The sequence below is a fragment of the Ictidomys tridecemlineatus genome, chromosome 7 (assembly GCF_052094955.1).
Source record: "Ictidomys tridecemlineatus isolate mIctTri1 chromosome 7, mIctTri1.hap1, whole genome shotgun sequence".
NCBI lineage: Eukaryota > Metazoa > Chordata > Mammalia > Rodentia > Sciuridae > Ictidomys > Ictidomys tridecemlineatus.
The window spans coordinates 143095845-143119020 of NC_135483.1; the positions used below are offsets into that span (position 1 = coordinate 143095845).

A 23176-nucleotide genomic window follows, 5' to 3' on the forward strand; every position below is an offset into this window, starting at 1 on the left:
AAGACTTGATTAAAAGAGAGAAGTCAAAAGGCATCTGAACTGAATGAGGTCTGACCCCACAGGAACAAGTCCTGGGAAATCAACATACAATCAATCAGTGCTCCCTCCCGAAACCTGACTGAAGCTGGAACACTTGGCCCGCACACGGGGAGGGGGGGGGGAGTGTCTTCTCTCTGATGGAGAGGGTGAGGGGGAGTTAAAGAGCTTGGTTGAGAAAAACTATAAAAAAGAGAGCAAGAGCTCCTCTGTCTGGACAGACCCAAGAACAGCAGATGGGGAGGGCGTGGCAAAATAAAGTCTTGGGGTTCACCAGGGAATTTTTCCACCCGTCTAGAAAATTCAAGATGACAGGCCCCAAAGTGCTCTGCCAGTCTTCCTACTATACAGCAATGTCTGTTTCCTCCTTTTCTGATTTCTTAATTGCTACATAATTAATCTATCTTGTTCCCTTTTGTTGTCCTTTTGAAATAATTTATCCTTTTAACCTCAACTAAAAGAATGAACTAACAAGTTCAGATCATTTCTCATTCAAAGAATATAACTTTTAAGTTATATAAACATTATGATTAAGAAAAAAATCACATAAGTTATATTTTAATGGCTCTCATCTTTAACTACATATTCTGTACACATAATGAACATTCTTTATAACACCCTAATCTGAGAAAACTAAAAAATGCCATCCTAAGATTAAAAAGGCAATTATGAACAAAAACAACTTATAGAAGTAGCAAAGTGAATTCATCAAAATTTTTTCACAATTCAATGAAATATTATAAGAAATATGTGAAATGTCCTATAAACCACTGAGTTTACATTCTTCAGAGGTCATAGTTTAACATATTCCAGCACATCCTGGAAAAAAAAAAGTCAATGTGAGCTCTTTGGTCCCTTGCTTAGTAACTTTTATTCAGCAAAATTAAGAACACTTTTTAAAAATCAACTCAAAATGGATCAAAATTAGACCTAGGAATTAGACCAGAAACGAGGCAACTCCTAGAAGAAAACATAGTATCAACTACTAGCATTATAGGCACAGGCAATGACTTTCTCAAATAGGACCTCTAAATCTCAGGAAATAATGCCCAGAGTTAATAAATGAGATGACATCAAGTTAAAAAGCTTCTGCACAGCAAAGGAAACAATTAAGAATCTGAATAGAGAACCTACAGAATGGGAGAAAATCTTCGATAGCTGCTCTCCTAACAGAGAATATCTAGAATATATAAAGAACTCAATTTACTCAACACCAAAAATAAAATTAAAAAAAAAACAGATTAACAAATGGGCAGATGAATTAAACAGATACTTCTCACGGGGTACAGGGGCACACACCTGTAATCCCAGAGGCTCAGGAGGCTGAGGCAGGAGGATTAGAGATCAAAGGCAGCCTCAGTAATTTAGAGGCCCTAAAGCAACTCAGTGAGACCCTGTCTCTAAATAAAATATAAAAAAGGATTGAGGATGTAGCTCACCAGTTAAGCACCACAGGGTTCAATCTCTGGTAACAAACAAACAAACAAAAAAGAAAGAAAAAGAAAAAAGACACTTCTCAAAAGAAATAAAAATGGCCAACAAGGGCTGTGTTTGCAGCTCAGTGCCTAGAATGTATGAGGCACTGAGTTCGATCCTCAGCACCACATAAAAAAAAGGTATTGTGTCCATCTACAACTAAAATTTTTTTAAGTGTCCAACAAATAAATGAAAAAATGTTCAAAATAACTAGCAATTAGGGAAATGCAAAACAAAATCACACTAACATTGCATCTCATATCAGTTGAAATGGCAGTCATCAAGAATATAAGTAATAATAAATGCTGGAAAAGATGTGGAGAAAAAGGAACACTTTTACACTGTTTGTGGGATTGCAAATAACAACCACTATGGAAATCAGTATGCAGCTTCCTCAAAAGAACGAAACCACCATATGACCCTGCTATACCAATGGGAGAATTAAAGTCAGCATACTACAGCAATACACGAATAACCATGTTATAGCAGCACATTCACAATAGCCAAACTGTGAAACCAGCCTAGGTGTCCACCAATGGATGAATGGATAAAGAAAATGGAGTTTCATTCAACCACAGAGAAGAATGAAATTATATCATTTGCAGGAAAATGAATGGAACTTTAACATTATGTTAAGTAAGCCAAATTCAGAAGGTCAAAGATCATATGTTTTCTCTTATATGTGGAAGCTGGAGAGAAAAAAAGGGAAAGAAGGGTGAAGGGGGTCAACTTCATGAAAATCTAAGGGAAATCAGTAGAATAGAGGAAAGGAACCAGGGGTAGGAGAAGAGGAGGGAGGGAGAAAGTGCTGGAGAGTGATACTGGCAAAATTATATTGTTACATTGTGTGTGTGTATGAATATGTAACAACAAATTCCACCATTATGTATAATGCACCAATAAAAAATGTGGAGATAACAACAAAAGAACACTTAAAAGACAATTTTTAAGCACAGGACTAATCTGCAAATATCCTATGAACTTAGCTAACCTACTGATGTCTGAAAGGAAGACTATGGAAAAACCAGCAGGTGGTACATGGGAATCATTCCAGTTATTTAAGAGGCTGAGGCAAAGGATCACAAGTTGGAGGTCAGCCTGAGCAACCTGGTGAGATCCTATCTCAAAATAAAATAAAAAGACTGGAGATACAGCTCAAGGGCACAGGGCCTGCCTACCATGTGCAAGGCCCTAGATTTAAGCCCCAGTATTACAAAAAAATGAACAAACAAAAACACAGGGGAGACTTGAACAGAAAGTGTTTCCCTTCACCATCTTCCTGTTAATGACCTGAAAATTCTAAAAGAACAGAGAACAGTTATCAAACCAGAAGCTTTCATCATTTTTACCTTCAGCAAGTTCTCTCCAGAAGGAGGTTTATAGCCAGTTGAATACCAGACACTTGGCAACATTAAAGGAACAAGCCTGTCAACCTGGATTAACAAATCCTGTGTATACAGATACTGTTCATTGTCCCTTCTCTGCTTTGAAAGTCTAAAGAGGTTTTTGTAAGACATAAAACAGTATAAAGCTACCATAATTTCACCACAAACTTTTGGGGAAAAAAAATTATGCTGACAAGAGCAACAAAGCCCACAGTAATAGAATCTATGCACTTCTCTTAAGGACTGAAAATAAGATAACTGGGCAACAAAAACAATATGTGAGACATTTTAAGATATAAACTATTGCTAACTCAGTTAAAGCATTACAAAGGAATGATAATAAAAAAATCTAAAAAATAGTTAACATTTTTACTCTGGATACAAACTACAGAACTACCATAGTTTAAGAGCTATTTTATTCACTTAACAAATATTTTTTGAACATTACTGTGTGTGAATCACTGTGCCAAGTTCAAGCATTAAATGGGCTACAGAAATGTGAAAGACATAGACCTTACCTTAGAGAAGCCATCAGCCCAGAAAAGATATGACAAGATATAACTACTATGAATAGAATGCATTACAAATAAAACGCATTACAGATATAAATGATAACTCAGAAGATGAAGGGATTCTTTCTGATAAGTGGCAGGGGGTGGAGAAAGGCATGAGGATACAGAAAGGAAGGGCAGAGCTATAAAGTTAAAATAGAGAAAGAAATAGGTGTGAAAGTCTTGCACAGTCCTCCAAGAGTTAGCAGCTGATCAATTATCAGAGGCAAGCAAAAGACAGAAAAATGAACAGTAAGGCTTTAGTGCTAAAGTGTCCACAGGCAATCCAGATACAGACTTGGAGCCTATGAAGAATGGGGCTGGAGATGGAGGTGGGAGCATTCACACTGCACTCACTGTTGAAGCTTATGTACTTGCAAGAGAGAAGTCATTCAGGGCAACAGAGGAAACAAAGAAATGATGAAGGGAAGAAAAGGGGTGGCAGCAGAACACAACAACTTGAAAAAAGAGGAAAACAAAAATTTCAAGAAGAAAGAGACTTCAAAAATAACAAAGAGTGCAGAAAGATTAAATATGAGAATTAAGAAAGCACCACTGGATGTTGGCTATTAATTGACAAAGCACTTCCAGTTGAACAGAAGCAAAATATAAGGTGACAGTTATGACAAGGTACTCTTCTGACCAAACTTTAGTCAGGTTCCTCTGGGTCCTCTTCTCAAACAGGCCTCAACCTTGACCCTGGTCCTTGCCAGGCCTGTATAGCCTAGTTTTTACAAGAAGGCTGCTACACACCTACTAAATCCCCCCACCTCTGATAGCTGATCACTCTTGTTGTCTAATCTTCCTCCCTCTATGCTCCTGCAGCAGTACCGGGATGGAACCCAGGGTGCTCTAACACTCGGTGACATCCTGCCCTTTTTATTTTCTACTTTGAGACAGGGTCTCACTAAGTTGCTGAGGCTAGCCTCCAGCCTCAGTTTCTTTTTTTTTTCTTTTTTTTTTTTTTAAGAGAGGAGAGAGAGAGAGAGAGAGAGAGAGAGAGAGAGAGAGAGAGAGAGAGAGAGAGAGAATTTTTAATATTTATTTTTTAGTTCTCGGCGGACACAACATCTTTGATTGTTGGTATGTGGTGCTGAGGATCGAACCCGGGCCGCACACATGCCAGGCAAGTGTGCTACCGCTTGAGCCACATCCCCAGCCCCAGCCTGTTTCTTGAGTAGCTGGGATTACAGGTGTGAGTTGCTGTGCCGGGCTTGATATCTAATATAATTCCTCCTACCCCACCACTAATATGTGATCACCCTGGCCTCCCCTCAACAAGAATACTGTTAGGTGAGGTTAGCAAGAATTCCCCCAGCCTTTGATGTCTCCATCTACTACCCCCTCAAATTGCTTTGTTACTGTATGTTGTAGTCAATCTCAATCTCTCTCTCTCTCTCCCCTCTTTTTACAACAGCATTAACACTTATCATGATCATCTTCAATAAAATCTTCCTTGCTATTTTAACAAATAACAACATTTTCTCTTTAACAGCTGTCAACTTATCTTGTCACTAGGGATGAATGACATTCACAAAACACCCATAAGTAATTATGATAAAACAATTTTATGTCTCTGTGGCACTGTGGTTGGAAAGAGACGGAAGACAAAGGTTAAAGAATAAACAAACATGTAGAAAATGGTGGTGGGACATACAGACTGGTCTTTCAATAATCCTTGGCAATGGGAAAGACATTAATAATTCATGATGATGTTTATAGTGATACCAAAAAGTTGAGGAAAGGGTTTATCACATGGAATAGCAAGGCATAGTTGTAATTAGAGAGAAAGGATCCAGGGGAGAAGATAAAACTATCAAGACCGAGAAAAACAAATTCTCACATTAATTATTTTCCATCTTTTTACACTGTATCCTACAAGAATAACAAGAGGCATAACTCTTTTTGAACCCACTTATAAGTATCAATGTTTAAACAGTTGTTTATATATGCTCTTCTGGCAAACAAAATGAAAACTAGTGGGAATGTCCATGTAGCACACAAATTTATTATCATTAAAGATTATCCTGTTTTTAATTTTCAGACCTCTAAAATGTTAAGTTAGTCATTTTCATACCAAATACCTACTCAATCTGATTAAGTTCCCTAAGGTCAGGGTAAAACATGAACCAACCAACCAAATTTATGTGTAATTTCTTTACTAAAATGAAAATGAACAATAGTTTAATGAAGTGAAATTTGTTATATAATTATGACAAATAATTTAGAAACATCTGCAGGTTGTTAGGAATACTACATTTAGACCTCAAAGAATATGATCCCAGAGAGATTTCTATTCTATTCAAGGCATTGAACTTGCAGTTGAGGAATACATAGTGGAGTATGGAACCACAGGATGACAGAATGGCATATTACTGAATCAAATAACAAAATGAAAAAAAAAGAAGATGAAAAGAAAATACAGGGTGTATATCATAAGATTTGGGCCTGATAATTAACTCCCAAATATAAGAGCTATAGTAGACTCCATAATTTCCACCATTCACTCAAATATTTATTGAGTAACTGGTATCATCAGACCTTGGTGGTAAGGATAAAGAAGGAATGCACAGTTTCTCACAAGAAAACTTCATCTAATCCAGGAAACAGAAAATTTTAAACTATCCATTATGTTTCCACTTGATAGAAGCTAGGGCAGAGATGTATATAGGGCACTATGGACGGAGAAAAGGGGTAACTCACAAAGGAAGGCTACTCTGAAGAGATGACTATCCATGCCTAGTGTTGAAAGATGTGTAGAACAAGGGAGGGCAAAGAAGAGCTAGGGAAATGATGCTACCCAAGGCACACTGAGCAAACTGTTTCTGGAAACTTCAAGTAATTCAGTATGGCTAATAAACAGCCTTCAAGGAGGAAATGGTGAGAGTTAAAGCCAGACAGGTGGGTAAGAAGGGATCGTATCTTGACAACTTACAGGCAAACTAGGGAATATGGACTTAATGGAATGGAATGGGACCACTAGTGGATTTTAAGTAGGGAAGTTAATTGTTCGATTAACCATTTCTAAGAGTTAGGTTTGTTTTTTTTGTGTGGGTTTTTGGTACTGGGGATTGAACCCAGGGGGTGCCCTTTTTTCTTTTTAGAGACAAGGTCTCACTGAGTTACTTAGGGCCTCACCAAATTGCTGAGGCTGGCTTTGAACTTGTGATCCTTCTGCCTCAGCTTCCCAACCACTGGGATTACAGGTGTGCAACATGACGCCTGGCAAGAGGTAGGTTTAAGTGCCTGTTTTAGTTCGTTTTTTTGCTGCCATGACCACAAGAGCTGACAAGAACAATTTTAGAGAAGGAAAAGTTTATTTGGCACTCAGAGTTTCAGAGGTCTCAGTCCACAAACAGCCAGCTCCATTGCTCTGGGCACAAGGTGGTATAAAACACCATGGCATAGGGGCATGGCAGAGGAGAGCAGCTCAGGACTTGAGAATCGAGAAGCAGAGAGCGCTCCACAACACAAGGACAAAATATAAGCCACAAAGGCACACACCCACCTGCCTACAGTTACCATCCAGTTAATCCATTCAACTGGAGTAATTCATTAATTAGATTAAGGCTGTAACCCAATCATTTCATCTCTGAATGCTCTTGTATTCTCACACAGAAGCTTTTGTGGGGGCACCTCATACCTAAACCATAATAGGGTTCAACTGAGGACTCTAATCAAGAAAAACATAAAATAATAAAGAATAAGGAAAATAAAGGAATAAAGGAAAAAAGATAAGTGAAAGCAAATATTTAAGTTTATTCAAGGTTGTTCACAGATTATAAGTACAGAATGATACACCACTGTTATGTGTTTATTCTTTGTTCATCCATTTATTCACTCAAAAAACTTGGATTGAGCACCTATTATGTGTCAGATATTGAACTTAAGTTATTTGCATATTTATGTGTCAAGAAGGAAAGTCATGCATCTGGTCTGGATTACCTCCCAAAGAAGGACAACAAAAGCATCAGAGTGGCTAGCCACTACCATGGAAGTCTGATCTTTGCTGTGAGCAGCCTGAACCTTGTCTCCACCAAAGTATTCTCAGACAATATTGCAATATCACATGGCAGATCTTTAGTCGCGCACATACCCAGAAATATTGCAGAACCACTTTTTTCAAGATGATCAACAGACTTGTTAAAAACAAATGGAGGGGAGGGAGCATAGGAAGGGGATAGGAAGGGCAGCAGAATACAACAGACACTATTATGGCAGTATGTATAAATGTGGCTATATAACCAATGTGATCCTGTAATCTGTACAGGTGGGAATAATAAGAATTCATAACCTATTTGAAACAAATGTATGATATATGATATGTCAAGATCAATGTAATGTTTTGAGCAACTAATAAATTTCTGATGTTTAAAAAAAAAAATGGAGAGGGACTGGGAATGTGGCTCAGTAGTAGAGCCTTGCCCAGTATGCTCAGGGCCCAAGGTTCCATCCCCAGCACTGCATAAAGCAACAAACAAATAAATGAAGTATCTTGGAGCTTTGTTTATATTTATAGTAACAATCATATTGGTGACAAAATTAACTATGTGTTTTCAACCACTGTGCTAAGAACCTTAAATACACAATCTCATTTACTTCTACACAAACAGAAGGGAATTAATAGCCCTGTTTACACATAAAAAACTGAGATGAGAACATATATATAGTTGACACTCAGCAGAGAAAGGATTAAGTGTAGCTTAGTCCAAAATCCAAGCTCTTTCCCCTATATTGTCACCTATAGAAGGATTGTCCTGCATAAGTTTCCCACCTCAGAGCAAAATCTAAACAACTTAACCATGATTCAGAGTCCTAGAGAACCTCTGAGGTTCTCCCCCATTTGCCTCTCTGTCCTCATCTGCTGCTTTTGCTTTCCCTGACCCCTATGGACAGAGGAACTCCATAACTCTCACTCTTTATTTTTCTTCACAGCACTTGCTACCTCTCACATTATATGAATTTTTAAATCTCTATCTCCCCTCTACTGGAAATATATCTCCCTTGAAGGCAGGAACTAATACATACATTGCACATATTAGGCACTTAATAAATATCCATCAAATGGACGAGTGAACAAATCACAAAACAGGAAAGCACATTCCAGGCTTCAGAGCTACTCCTCAGCAAAAATATTAAACAGCACTATGCATGGGTCCCTTTCTCTCACTGGTATCGTCCATTTCCTCCCCAACCCAGAATGTCCTGTGCTTTTTCATACTGTTTTGCTTTTTATACCACCTCCTATAAGCCCTTCTTAGTAATGCCCCACCTCTAAACAAAAATTCAACTTTCTTTTTGTTTACAGCATAACTCCCTCAATCAAAATGCTCGCCCTATGTCTTACCTCTTTCAGATCTTCAGTAGAGAAATTGTTTCATGTTGTATGAAGATTTCTATCTATATCTAGCATGGTATTCTTCATGGGTACATGCCAAAAATCAGGTTTTAACTTTAATGTTGTAAGACTCATTAACCATGGAAGTTTTGCGGGGGAAACTATTTCAGTCAAGCATTCCTCAAATGGACATCTACAGCACTCATCTGCTGTGTGTCCTGTATAGCAAAAGCTACTCAAATCTTAAAGTCATCTCTACCAAAGTAATTTCCCAGCCATTAAGGAGCTAGGAAACAGTGACAAAGTTCTACATTAAAAAAAAAAAAAAAAAAAGAACATACAGTATGAACTGAAGATATGTGCTAATGGAGGACATGAGAAAATTAGGAAGGATTAGCCATTTAAAGAGCCTAGAAGACGATGCAGCTTGATGAAATGCCAAATTTGTGGTCATAAAAGAGATGAGTAGAGATGTCAAGTAGAGATGTTTCTTGGACTGTATCCTTTTTCAGCTCGCCTTACACCATAAAATGCATGCAGCCCAGTGAAACTGAAAGGTAAAAAGTGGAAAAAGAAAGGAACAACTTTCAGTGGAGCTGAATTTAAAACAATGAGGTGGCCTAAAGCCACCGCCACTAAGCAGCTGGCAACAGGCCTGGCCTGACTCATCTTCCCTTCTCCCACAAATAACTCAATTGCCAGCATTAACTCTTCCCAAGAAGTACTTACTTTTCTCAATTGAAAACACCCGGAAAACAGGTAGGAATATTTTTAACTATCAGTTTTTAATTATGTTTTTTGCTCTTCAGTGAAGAAAGAGGGGGAAAAAAAACTTTCTTAAAACCCAAAATGCTCTAAAAGATTCTTGGATATAAAGCTATTCTTTTAAAACTAGAATTCTTTTCTTTCTTTTTTTTTTTTAAGAGAGAGTGAGAGAGGAAGGAGAGAGAGAGAGAGAGAGAGAGAGAGAGAGAGAGAGAGAGAGAGAGAGAGAGAATTTTTAATATTTATTTTTTAGTTCTCGGCGGAGGACACAACATCTTTGTTGGTATGTGATGCTGAGGACCGAACCTGGGCCGCACGCATGCCAGGCGAGCACGCTACCGCTTGAGCCACATCCCCAGCCCTCTTTCTTTTTTAAATATGTTTCTTTAAACTGTTTCTTTTTTAAAGCTCAGATGAGTTTTCTACTAATTATAGCTTAATTGAGACATGATTCACATACTACAAAATTCACCCTTTTAAAGTGTAAAATGCAGTGGTTTTTAATATATTCACTTTTATAAAAATAAGGTTCCAAACTAGCAATATAAATTTATAACTTTGTCAGAACTGATTTTTTAATTCAACGTGACTAAATGTAAAACATGGTCACACTCTCCTATCTTCTAAGTTTCTTCCTGTCTTGTTTTGAAGCTTATGAAAATCATATTCTATGTAAGAATGATTATGGCTGATAAATCAGTTAGGCCAGGCTTAAGGACTTGAGTTAAATTTGCACAGAATGTTCAGTGAGTTCATTCAGCTTACATATTGCAGTTTATTGAAAAAATAACTATACCTCCATCCTCTTTACTAATGACTGCTCTCCTGATAATAGCAAACTATTGATTCATAAGTTGAACTGATCTGATAAGAAAAAACGTATAACATTTTACTAATGTCATTCCTTTAGAACTGTTATTATGATATATAAAGCATGACCAAACAGTAATTTTCTGCCCAATATTCTTATGGTTGTTTTAAATTAGTGTAAAACGATGGAGTCAAAAACCTGGAAGTCAAAAACCTTACTCCTTTTATGCATACAGCAGATATACATCCAGTCTATATGCAGATATACAGTATAATATCTCTGGTATTAAATTTTCATGGAGAGAACAACCCTAAAAGGCTGAGGGTAATTTTTTTTTAAGAAAGACAAATAAAACTAATCTAAAAGAAAGTTAAAACTCTTTAAAAATATCAAATTTTTATAATTATGCATATCCCTATCTTCTCTCTTCAAATATTAGGCTACTTACACTATGGTAATCTGCAGAGACAGAAGTGACTCAAAAAACTTCATCACCAATATTCCTTATCACATCATCACTCTTCCATGGTACCAGATCTCCACACATTAAAAGAAATTAAAGCTGACATATTAAGTTTTTGACTATACTGGTTAAGAGAAGAAACGCAGACAAGTATTCAATTAAGGATAGTGGTTTTTTTTTTTTTTTGGCTTTGTTTTTCTTTTCTTTTGTACTGAGGACTAAACCTAGGGGTGCTTTATCACTGAGATGCATCCCCAGTCCTTTTGATTTTTTTAATTAATCAATTTACTTATTTACTGGTACTAAAGATTGTATCCAGGGGCACTTTACCACTGAGCTACATACCCAAACCTTTTTAATTTTTTTTTTTTTTTTTATTTTGGGACAGGGTCTGGATAAATTGCTGAGGTTGGTCTGGATCAGCCTCCCAAGTAGCTGAGATTATAGGTGTGCACCTGCAGAACAGTGATTTTGATGACAGCTGAAAAGACAGAACATTCAGAGAAAGGCAGATGGGCTCTCACCACTGGGCCACCTTCTCATATTCTTTGGACTAAAAAATAAAAATGTCAGCAGAGAGTAGTCAAGTGGAGTTTCCTTTAATATTAGCTTTTGGTCAAATAAATCAAACTGAAAATGTTCAGCTGACTTGTCTCTTTGAAAATAAATTTTAATTTCGGTACAGTTATATGGGAAATCAGAAAATTACCTAACTCTCGCAGAAAATGTGCCACTGCCATCTAATTGCTACAAAGGATCTTTATAAAGGACATCTACAGGTAGTTGTGCCAGGGTAGTGATAAATGCTAAATAAAGATAATGAAAAGGCTTTTATGGCAGCGGGTCTGAGAAAAGATAGGAAAATATTTTTAAAAAAACATAAATATTAGAATTGAACCAAAATAGTAATGATGGTGACTAAATAGTAATAAGAAGGAAAGAAGCAGGGGTAGGGTGTGCAGTGCCAGAACTAACTCTACTCAGAAAGAGAAGAGTATTATTCAAGGTTCAGTTAGCCTGGAGATCTTACTCAGTTCGCAATCTCATCAGTTGGTCAGGGCTATAAACCACAGCTTCATGACAGAAATTCTCGCCAAGGGATGACTGGAAAAATGCTTATTCACCAAACTCTGCCAGCTAAGGTTCTATTGGTACGGCCATTCAGGACCTCTGTCAGGTACATCAGCTAAAAAAATCTAAATTAGACAAACACAGACTTTTCTATCATCCCAGTAATTACTTGGGATCAGGTACTTCCCTGCTCCCTACTTGGGGAGTTTCAACAAAGCCCACATGGAGTTAGGGAGTTAGCACCATCAACTGTATGGAATCAGGTACTGAATTAGGTGCATCTGCTATAGTTCTGGGGAAAACTATGGAGTACCATCACTATTTAGCATTAAATAAGGAACATGTCTCCTGCAAATAGAAGTTTGTTGATAAAAAAGCAAAATGAGTAAGCGAAGTCTGAACTACATTTGGAAATGTTTTGAAATACAGTGATTTAAAAATTATATCAAAAATGATACTCAGAGATAAGTTCACTTGAGAGGTGAACAAAAATGGTTTCAAATCTTTGAACTTTCAAAGATGCACATTTTCAATACCCAAATAAGACCATAAAATCATGAAAGACTCAAGACTGGTTCTCCCATTAAAGAATAAAACATAAAATTTGCACTAAAAAATATTATGTTGGGCTAGGGCTGCGCCTCAGTGGTAGCACACTTGCCTAGCATGTGAGAGGCACTGGGTTCAATTCTCAGCACCACATACAAATAAGTAAAATAAAGGTCCATTGACAACAACAACAAAAAAAATGTTTAAGTAGTGTGTTAAACAATAAAGATGATTAATAGTGAGGCTGACAAATGGTCTAAACTCTTCAACTTAACAAATCTTTGAGGTTTTGTACTTATCAAGTAAAAACAATTGAATGTATATGAATTAGGAAATTTTAGAGGCTCTCACTTTTTAAAACAAAGTTAACTTTCACTAACTTCCTACAAAAGACCATTCCTTACATTGATAAAAAAGGCTAAATGGAAATGTCAAACACAAAGCAGGGAACTAGACTATAGTCTATTGTTGCCCTGTGCTACTTAATAGAACCAAGATATGCAAGATAACCTGGCAGGGAGCCATAGGTGGAAACTGTTGAGCTGTGACTTCATGGCTGACAGATCACATCCATCTAGCTTCTTGTCACCATCTCACATAACTTTTATCATCTCACTGCTCCTCTACACTGGTGATTAAAAGTAAATATAAAGGTCCAGTGCCCCTCCCCCCCAATACAAAATAATTATAAAGGGATATGAAGTGCTTCTGACTTAAGACCAACTGGTTAAAAGGTTGAAAAACCTAAAATCAAATCCATTTCTTCTCACCCTTGTGTATTTCTCTTCACATACACACAAAAACCCCCAAAATAACAACATTGAGTTGGGCAAGTTGAATCAAATCCTCTAATATTTGTCTTTAATTCAATATTCTCAAATGTGAGGATATATAAGAGAAACAAAATGCCCTTCCTTGGGTCTTTGGGCAAAGGAATTTAAGTTTTTAATAACAGACATCCGGATGAATGATGAGTGATCTACAACTGCACTTAAAAACAGCTGTGGCTCTAACAGCTTCTGTTCACAAGTGTACTGTGCTTCATAACAGACATGTTCTCATTGTAACCAAGTAAATTTTTTAAATGAAATTCTATTTTCCATAAGGGGACGTTAGAATTTTTAAGATGGTTTATTCATTTAGAAGGATGGGAGCAGGTTCTTATACTTTCTTCAAGAGGTCAAATTCCATGTGCTTTCTTTCCTCATCTCCACCTGGGCAAAAGCTTGAAATTTACTTTTAAAAAGAGCATTATCTTCCCCAATTTATCTGTTTCATTCATCAGGGATGTCAGCATTCTAAATGTGCTTGACTTGTAAACCTTACTTTCTTGAAAACAAAGCTTGACAATACAGAATCTCTCTTCAGGAAGAAAAATGAATTAGAAATAGTTTCAAAGAGAAATCCACTGGAAATCTTACTCTACAACAGTTGTTAGCTACAACAGCTCCTCATAAATAAAATATCAACTATGAATAAAGCCATCATTTTAACTTTTGTACACAAAAGCCCACAATTAAGGAATCACTTCTACTAAATAATACAGATTAGATACAAGGTATCAGATAAGAAAAATAAAATCTTACTGTTGTTAAGAGAAAATAAAAGTAACTGATACAAGCAGCTTAATTCACTTTGAAGTACTTACATCAAAAAGCATTTAAGGTATGTGACACCTCTAATCTGCCTGGTCAAATGACATAATCAAAACCTAACTAGAAACTTGATACTGTGAATAACTAAGACTGTGTCCTTGTAGCTACAATTGCATTTCATTAAGCTTTCCAAAGAAGCAAGATTTAATACTTTGTCTATAAATTTTCACATACTGAGTTTTCTTGAAGTAAGGTAATGCAGTCTGTTTTTATAAAGGAAACAATGTATCTTCTTAATTCTTCCCAACCTATTGTCACTGCAAATTATGAGGGAAAAAACACCTTAAAGTCAGCCACTGAAACAATAGTGTTGCAGTAATTACATCACAAGAATAACATTTCTTTCCTAATGAATACTCAAAAATATTCTCTTGACTACAGTTTATCTACCAACAATCAACTTTCTTCTGTCTGATCTCATTCGTTTGAGCAACCATCTCCCATTTTAACCAATAATAAATTCACAAATCATTGTTTCCCAATGTAATATACCAAATCCAAAAAAAATCCCCCAACAATCCAACAGGAAGCAACACATGCATTGGGTAATTCTGGGGAGGTTGGGGATGCTCAGACATCTTGTTCATAATAAATAAACTTTCCAGGATCTTTATTTACCGACTTGGGACAGGTAGGTCTGGAAACAACTAGACAACTTCGCTCCCAAGTTGGCATCTTAGTACGGTGCATTTACAAAATACCCAGGACCTCAGAGCCTCCCAGACCAGAATTGGCCAGGGGAGCACACGCCCATCGGCCCTGCCTGGAGAGGAAACAATGGGAGAGGCGCGAGGGAGCCAGCCCCGCGCTCCGGGAGCCGCAACTCCGCTGCCCCGGCCCGCGCCCAACACTGTGCGCTGCGCCCCTCCCCGGGCGCGGGGCCCCCAGCCGTGGGGCGCGGCCCACCTGCGGCGGCGCGGGAAGGTAGAAGACCGCACTTACCAAACAGGGTCAGGGCCATTGTAAGGGCGCTCGCCGCCTGCTCGCCTCAGCCCTCCAGTCCACGCGCTCCTCCCTGGCGGGCCAGAGATCACGGCATCGGCCTGACGCGCTCACACCTCGGAGGGAGCGGGTGGCCGAGGGGCGTGGTAGGAGAATCTGCAGGCCCGGACGCTGGGGGCCGCTGCAAGAAAAAGTTATGCACGCGTTATTGTTGGGCGCACCCGGACCAAAGGAGCCCCGCTAGCCCTGGACGAGCCGGCACTTGTCGCTGCCATCCGACTACTACGCCGGGCGAGCGCGCTGGCGGCGATACCTGCGAGGCGGAGAGGCTGGGCCACGGCGCAGTAGCAGGCAAAGAGGCGGCGCCGCAGTGGCGGCGGCGGGGAGCGGAGCAGCCTCGCAGAGCCCCCGGCGGGGCGCGCTCACTCCGCATCCCGCGGCCTCGCAGACGCCATCTTGCGATAGCGGCTCCCACGAGCTCGGCCGCTTCGCCGCCTCCCGCCTGCCCCTCGGGCGGCCGGGCCGAGTGCGTTCCCATGACAACGGGCGCGCGCGGGGCGCGGGGGCGCGCCCTCCTCTCCCGGGTTGGGAGGACCCGCCCGCGCCCCCCTAGAGGCGGCAGCCGGGAGCCGGGGTGGGGAGGGGCGGAGTGCGTTTGAGCTGAAATCCCAGGCTTTTTCTTGAATGGGATTTGAGGAGGCGCGGAGAAGAGAAAAGATGAACTGTTACTCGAAAGCAGAAGTCACTGGAGGATGCTTGGTGAAGACCAAGCACCCAGGCAGGGTCGTCTGGGGACCGGGTTCGTTTGAGGATAGTGTCTTCTGGCGCCCCCAGGGTTAACAGACCTCCAGCTGCAGCCCGGGAGAAGGCAGCCGGGCGCGGACCAAGGCTCTGAACGTTACTTTCCTCCACGTTAGGATTTGGGAACCGCCAGGAGTAGTTGTGATCAGATTGTCATACGTGGGGAAACGGGAGTCGCTTTTAAAGCATCTGGGATTACCTAAAATAATTTAAGAGGCAGATGTTTAAAGCTAATTTTCTTCTTTCTACATTATACCTCTTTGATAATGTCTAAAGAAAAATTAGCATTCCTTACGATTGGCACTCCTCTGCCACAAAAGAGTGTTCCCCCGAGCTTTTGTTATTTATCTGATAATCACTGGCAACATCTTTTTTTTTTCTACGATGTTTTCTCGCCTGTCTTTGCCTTAAATAACGACGAGCGGTATAACGCCTTGAGATTATCAGCCAAAAGATGTCCCTGAAAAGCTCTCTTATCATGTTTTCATTTAATGTTTCCATTTAATGTCTTCAAAAGTCAGTATTTACTTACTATAATTGTTCCCTATTTAAGAAATTCCTTTTTTTTTTTCTTGTTGTTTTTTATTTCCCCCCTTAGGGACTTGATACTATTTTGGTATTCAATCGTATAGATTTTCTCTTTGGTTCTTATTTCTTCCTACATGCATATTCCTTCTTTCAGTTCCTCGGGTTCCCTAATGTCATTTTCCTCCTTTCTTTCAATTTCACCCAATTCTTTTAAGAATATTATATAAGTATCTTTTAGTTAATGTATCCCGAGAATCAAATCTTTATAAAAATGTTAATCACTACTTCCAATAGAGCCACAGTTAATTCATCATCATTTCACAGCAACCCCAAGCATCTAAAGAAAAAGAAAAGCGGATTGAAAGGAGGGGCCAAGTCTTTTGTTTCAAGTCAGCTAACTCAAAAAAAAAAAAAAAAAGAAGAAGAAGAAGAAAAGAAAAGAAAAAGATATTAAAATAATTCAGCATAATGGGCAAATGTTTAAGATACTATATGCTTGAAATTTTTAGTTGTAAATTGACTTTGCTTTAGCCACTGTTATAAAAATTAATCTTAATTCCCCAGAATTTTAAGTCTTTAAAGAAAAAGGGACTGGATTTTAAACAGCCTTTTTGCTCGTGGAAAATGGCACACAGCTCATAAAGATAAATGGAAACCAAAGAAGGCTTTGTAGGATAGATTTTATAACCATGTAAAGATTGCTGCTGATCTGCTGTGCAACCAGATAAATCAGAAGTTAAAGGCTCCATTTGCTATCTCTACTGGTGGTCTTCAACCCTTTAGGGGGACCTAATTTCTCTTTGAGAAATATTATCCCTTTTCCTAGAGGGATAGGAGTTCTTGCACAATTTCAGGTGGATTATTCAGGAGTCCTAGGTTACATTCCCTAGCTATCCTTTGTAATCTCAGAAAGTTTTTGCCTTTTAAAATTTGTTTTATAAAAACTTTCACAGCCAGGAGTGGTGGCGCACACCTGTAATCTCAGTAATGAGGGAAGCTGAGGCAGGAGATCACAAGTTCAAAGCCATCTTCAGCAATTTAGCAAAGCCTTCAATAAATACATAAAAGGGGCTGGGGATGCACCTCAGTGGATAAGCACCCCTGAGTTCAATCCCCATTAGCAAACAAACAAAAAACTCTTTCACAATAAACCATGGGATTTTGAACTGGGCAGGACCAAATTCCCTTGATTTACAGATTAAAAAAAAACAAGGGCCCAGTGGTTAAAAGATTTCCCCAAATGGGTGTACCTATTTAATGGCAGAACTAATAAGAAAATCTTGGGCTTCTCTGCCCTCCATCCCCCAACAATTTAAAGCTTGCATGGTTTGAATTTAAAAGGAAAAATCTGTTTAGTATTATAAGCAGAGTAGCAAGGGGGATATTTTGTCCTCAGCCACTTTACATGTTTGGGTCTTAGAGTTTGGGAAGTTGCATCTTGTCCCAAAGAGACTTTATTTACATACTTTTCAGCTCAGAACTATATGTCCAGCCAGGTTGATAAGGGAAAAGTACTTTGTTTCTTTGTTCAGCTCTATTAGAAAGCTGCCAGAGCATTGTAGTTTTGGGTGCTAGAGCTTTTGGGGAATTCTTTCTGTTCCTTGGGGAATTGTCCTGGGGGTGATGGGGGTAGGGGGAGATTAACCATCCTTTGCTTAGACTTACCCTCTCCATAGTATAGCCAAGCATTGGTTCTAAATGTGGTCAAAGCTGAATCTTTTTTAATTTTTTTTTTTTTGTAGTTGTAGATGAACAGAATGCCTTTATTTTATTTGTTTATTTTTATGTGGTGCTGAGGACCGAACCCAGTGCCTCACACATGCTAGGCAAGTGCTCTGCCACTGAGCTACAGCCCCAGTCCCCCAAAGCTGAATCTTAGGGATAGACCCAGCTTGGGCTCAAGTGGGGACCCCCACCCTTCCTCTTATCTATAGAAGTCCTTGGTACTCCCGCATACAAAACACACAACTGTGTTTAGGGTATGATCTGGAACATTATAATGTGAATGTTGCCATGTATCTATTTAGAACCTCTAGCTTTCCACAAGAGATGCCTTTTGATTGACTTCCAAATGGTTTGATGGTCTAACAAATTGCTTTCAGTCCTGATCAAAGTGGTGTCTTGAAAATAGTATTGGTTTATTATAATAGTGCACCACACAGTGAGGATCTGAAGGTGTTTCTTTATTCACTTAGCTGGAAATGAAGCAATACCCTTTCAGCTACAGATTCAATGTGAGGAAGGGCGTTAACTACTTAGAGGTGATTATTATGGGTGGAGACTTCAGTTGTTTATAAAAAGGGGATTGGCAAAGAATGAATTGACTTTTCAAAACATTTATGTTTTCATTCAAAGATTTAATTTTGTGTATAACAGGAAAGTAATTAGAAGGGCCAGATTTGTTTGCTCTATTGCTAACTCGTTGTTAGATTTTTAAACAAATAATTTACTCTTTTTGGTTCCCCCTAATAATATAAAAGAACAGGATTAGGTTATTACTTACATCCCTTTTAGGTTTATCTGCCATTCTGCAATATTTTAAAATATTTAACTGGATTACGGATAAAACAAGACATTTTTTTTTTAAAAGAAAGAGTGAGAGAGAGGGAGAGAGGGGGAGAGAGAGAGAGAATTTTAATATTTATTTTTTAGTATTTGGCGGACACAACATCTTTGTTTGTATGTGGTGCTGAGGATTGAACCTGGGCCGCACGCATGCTAGGCTAGCGCGCTACCGCTTGAGCCATGTCCCCAGCCCCAAAACAAGACATTTTTATTTGAATCTTCAGTATATTTAGAGTGCTGAATATCTAAAGTTCATAAATACCCAAGTAATAAAGAAGTCATATTTTATTAATGCATTGATACTGCTGTTTCACCTTCAGTATGTTGTACTAATAATGTTGCATTTATTGTATAGAGAGCAACTGTTTTCAGGTTTAACACGATTTAAATTAAATGTATGCAGTGAACAATCCATTTTAAACTTACTAAGACAGTTTCTCATTTTTATTTAAATTTTGTTGACTAAACAGAACTTAGACAATCCATTAAAATTGTTTTTCTACATCTTAAGCTAATGACTTATCACAAGTGTTTTAGATTTTCTTTTTGTTTCTCATTTAGCTTCATTCCCATTGGTAAACATTGATTTGTTCCTCAGTTTTGAATGAAGCTGAAATTAATGAGGCAGTTTCTGCCTCACAATAACAAGTTAAAATTATAGCACTTTATCATGTCAACACAGCTTTAAACACTAGGAATACCAGTGCTATTAGCACAGTTCCCAAAATAGTGCACCAGTTTGCTGTTGAAGAAGAAATTACACAGCTTATTTCTGCTAATGTGATAGAAACATTTTCTATTCCTCAGTTACACCAATTAAGGTTAAAATTATTTATTTACATAGTAATAATATGTGACATTCTCTCTATCCTATACTTATGTTATCAGTTGAAGTATTTGTTTCCATCGTGTGAATTTGTTTAGAGTGAATTTGGTCTGTTTTTAATAATGTTTTCCTTAAACACTTACTCTGGGTGAGTTTTTGCCTCTTTTATCTCAGATTTTCTGGCTTAATACCTTACCTGGTATTTGTATAGCATTCCATGATCTATAAAAGCACCTTCAAAGTACAAAGCCATAAATATACTGATAAACTAAGTATTTGCCTTGAATGTGTACTTAGACCATAAAGCTATTTATGAAAAGAAAAAGAATATTTATGTCATAAATTGTAAAATTGGTCATTAAGCTTAAATAAATTAATGTTTAGGAGAATCATTTGTGTTCTATTGACCACCAGAGGGTGCCTAAATGATACCTGTTGGAGTAATGTTGGGCCTTAGAAATAAAATTCAATTTGAAAAATACATAAGAAACCTTAAGAATTGAACACTCTTTCAGTTCCCCTACACAGTACTTGCTTGTGTAGCAGAGAATCCTCCCACCAAAATTATCCTAAAAGGGGAGGTGGCTATTGTGGTTAAGAACAGTCCTGGATTTGCATAATACCGAGGAAACACTGCTAGTCCTTAGTATATTACTTTCAAAGAAACTGTAGAAGGAAACTGTAGAAGGTGCGTATGTGTGTCAAGGTGCAAAGGGAGAAGAAATTGGAATTTAAAATTGGAGTGAATAAAGGTTTTCTGTCCTTGACCCAAGATAACAAATTCCTTGTTAATGCTCACTACAAAGAAGAAATGTTAGTTCAGTAGGCAATGAAAGTATAGGAATTACATGAACCCTACATTAGAATGTTCTAAAAACCACAGAGTCCATTTTTTAAATTTTGTGAAAGAATTTATTTTGACATAATATCAAAATGGCCACTGGTTTGGAGTGGTGCCCCCCCCCCATACACACACAAAAAAAGGGCGGGTGGGGGAGAATGGAAGTAAAAAGAGGTCTGCCTTTAATTTGTTGTGAATACATATTTTAAAAGCATAGTTATTTCCCAGTAAATATATAGCAGATCTTTTAGAATTTTTTCATAGGCTTAAAATAAAATACATTTCAAATATACACTACACAAAAATGCAATAATTATGGCTGCTTTCAAGTAGAAGTTTTTGTTCTGTACTACAATCATAGTACTTTAAGCCAGCACTTCTATTCAAATGTATTTTTCTGAGGTTACCAGGCATATCTAATGCACAGTGTGGCTAAATGTCTATTTAACTTGAGCAGTTGGATTTCTGCCAGATTTTTTCAAGAGGATATAAGGGGATTTGGCTACAAATGAAATGGCCCTAACATGGCCATGGTTTTTCTGGTTGATGTGGGTGTCCACAATAAAGATGACTTATTCAAGTTGACAACATTGTAAGTTATAAATTGGCAAAATAGCTATAAACTCTGGGTGAAAATTATATAATATCTAATTAAATAAAGGAATTGAAAAGGGGAGAGGTACATCTCCATGATTAAAATCACAGTCTGGGCACAAAACTTGTCTACTTCTGTGATAGAGTTTTCAAAAAGCTCCTTTGTATCCTGTTGTAAAACAGGACTTGTATCACACATTTGGGACAATGCACAAATTTGAATTCATCCATCCATCACCCTTCATCAGTCCAAAATATACGTAGCACCTTTGATATACAAGAAATTGTGCCAGATTCTGGCAAAAGAGTCAAGGATGAATCAAACATGTATTCAGACCTAAAGATATTTGTAGTCTTTGTGCATGAATAAGACTTGCAAATAGGACGATGAACAGGGCCACAAGATGGGTATGCATTAAATGCTGGAATTCAGAAAAGAGAAAGTTTATTTCCAGTTGATGAAATGAGTGAAGGCTTGAAGAACAACGAAGCTGTGCTTTGAGATATGAACAAGAATTATGCAAACAGAAGAGAGAAAGGGAGAGGTATAGAGTGTAGGTCAGAGGGAGGAGCATGAGGAAAGTGACAGTTGGGAAATCATGAAAGAAGCATTGCTGGCAGGAAAGTTTGGGAAGTTAGAAAAGTTAGGGATGGATGGAGAAGATCTGGTTATTATCTGAACCCTGTTGGATTCATTATGTAAAACTCCAGTCTCAAATTCCATTTTTTTTGGTCCTGGGGATTAAGCCCAGGGGTGCTTAACCACTGAGCCACATCCTCAGCCCTTTTAAATATTTCATTTAGAGACAGGGTCTTGATGAGTTGCTTAAGGGCTTCCCTAAGTTGCTGAGACTGACTTTAAACTTATGATTGTCCTGCCTCAGCCTCCCAAGCCTTTGGGGTTACAGGCATGCACCACCCCTCTTGGCTCAAATTCTTATTTATCGACATATTTTCTAGTAACAATTTGTATTCCATGTTGGGTATCAAATCCCAGGGCCTCGTGCAGGCTAATTAAGTACTCTGCCATACTCAGAGTCACTCTGGTAACAAATTTTCAAATTACACACACACACACACACACACACACACACATATACACACACAGTTAATGAACAATACACCCTCAAGGTGAAGTTCCTCGCTGTTATTTGCTTCCTTCTTAGAACTTCTTATACATCACAGTACATCTTGAAAAACACCTAATTAGAAACACCTGAATTTGAATCTTTCTTTACTTCACCTCTCTCACTATCTGTGTGATCTGAGACAGATTGAAATCTTCTTGGACTCCCATTTCTTTATCAGTTTGCAACTTTTTGATAGCAATTGTCAGGAAGTTCAAATTGTCTTAAGGAAACACAGAGATTTTATTGTCTCCGGAAAGGAAAATCCTACATTCAGGGTGAATTTCAGGGAAAACTGATTCAGCAGTGCAAAGAAAGTCCCTGAAGAACCTAGCTTCTCTATTTCTCTAGTGACTATCTTCATACACCCTGCTCCTCATCATGGCATCTCCAAATTCTATCCTGTGGTTGTAAGATGGCATCAGAGCTTCTATGCCGCAGTCTGGCTGGGCACAAAATAACCGAGCTGCCCCAAGGCACTTGTAGGTTCAAACAGGAACTACTTTATTACCCAAACTCCCACCGGCACTACACAGGAACTCTCTCCAACCTCCACCGGTTCCCGAGAACTCAAAAGTAGCAGGAGCCCGGACAGCAGGGGTCCATATACAACTGAATACACAGCCTGTTTCAATCCAGCATCATCCAGTCACAGCAATTATACACAGCTTAACTTAATTATCATCATCTTAATGGCTTGATGGCATCACCTCTCAACCACTCCTTCTGGCAAAATGCCAGGTGCCATCCCGACTTGGCTATGGCTCTCAACACTTCTGAGTGTCACCTCTCCATCAAAAGAGTCTTGCACAGATTCTGGAATCTCTTTTACTTGTTGGCCTGAATTTAGTT

At 38.4% G+C, this 23176-nt stretch overlaps 1 protein-coding gene across 1 annotated transcript in view; it reads right to left on the reverse strand.

Annotated features, from left to right (window-relative positions):
* Positions 1 to 15510, reverse strand: part of Chn1 (chimerin 1) — a 171163-nt gene extending 155653 nt beyond the window's left edge. Inside the window, exons 1-2 of the mRNA XM_005324616.4 lie at positions 15356 to 15510; positions 15043 to 15223 (exon numbers count right to left, since the gene is read on the reverse strand). Coding sequence (XP_005324673.1) covers positions 15043 to 15061 — 19 coding nt within the window. The 5' untranslated portion in view covers positions 15062 to 15223; positions 15356 to 15510. The remainder of the gene's footprint in view (positions 1 to 15042; positions 15224 to 15355) is intronic.
* Between the last annotated feature and the right edge of the window lie 7666 nt (positions 15511 to 23176).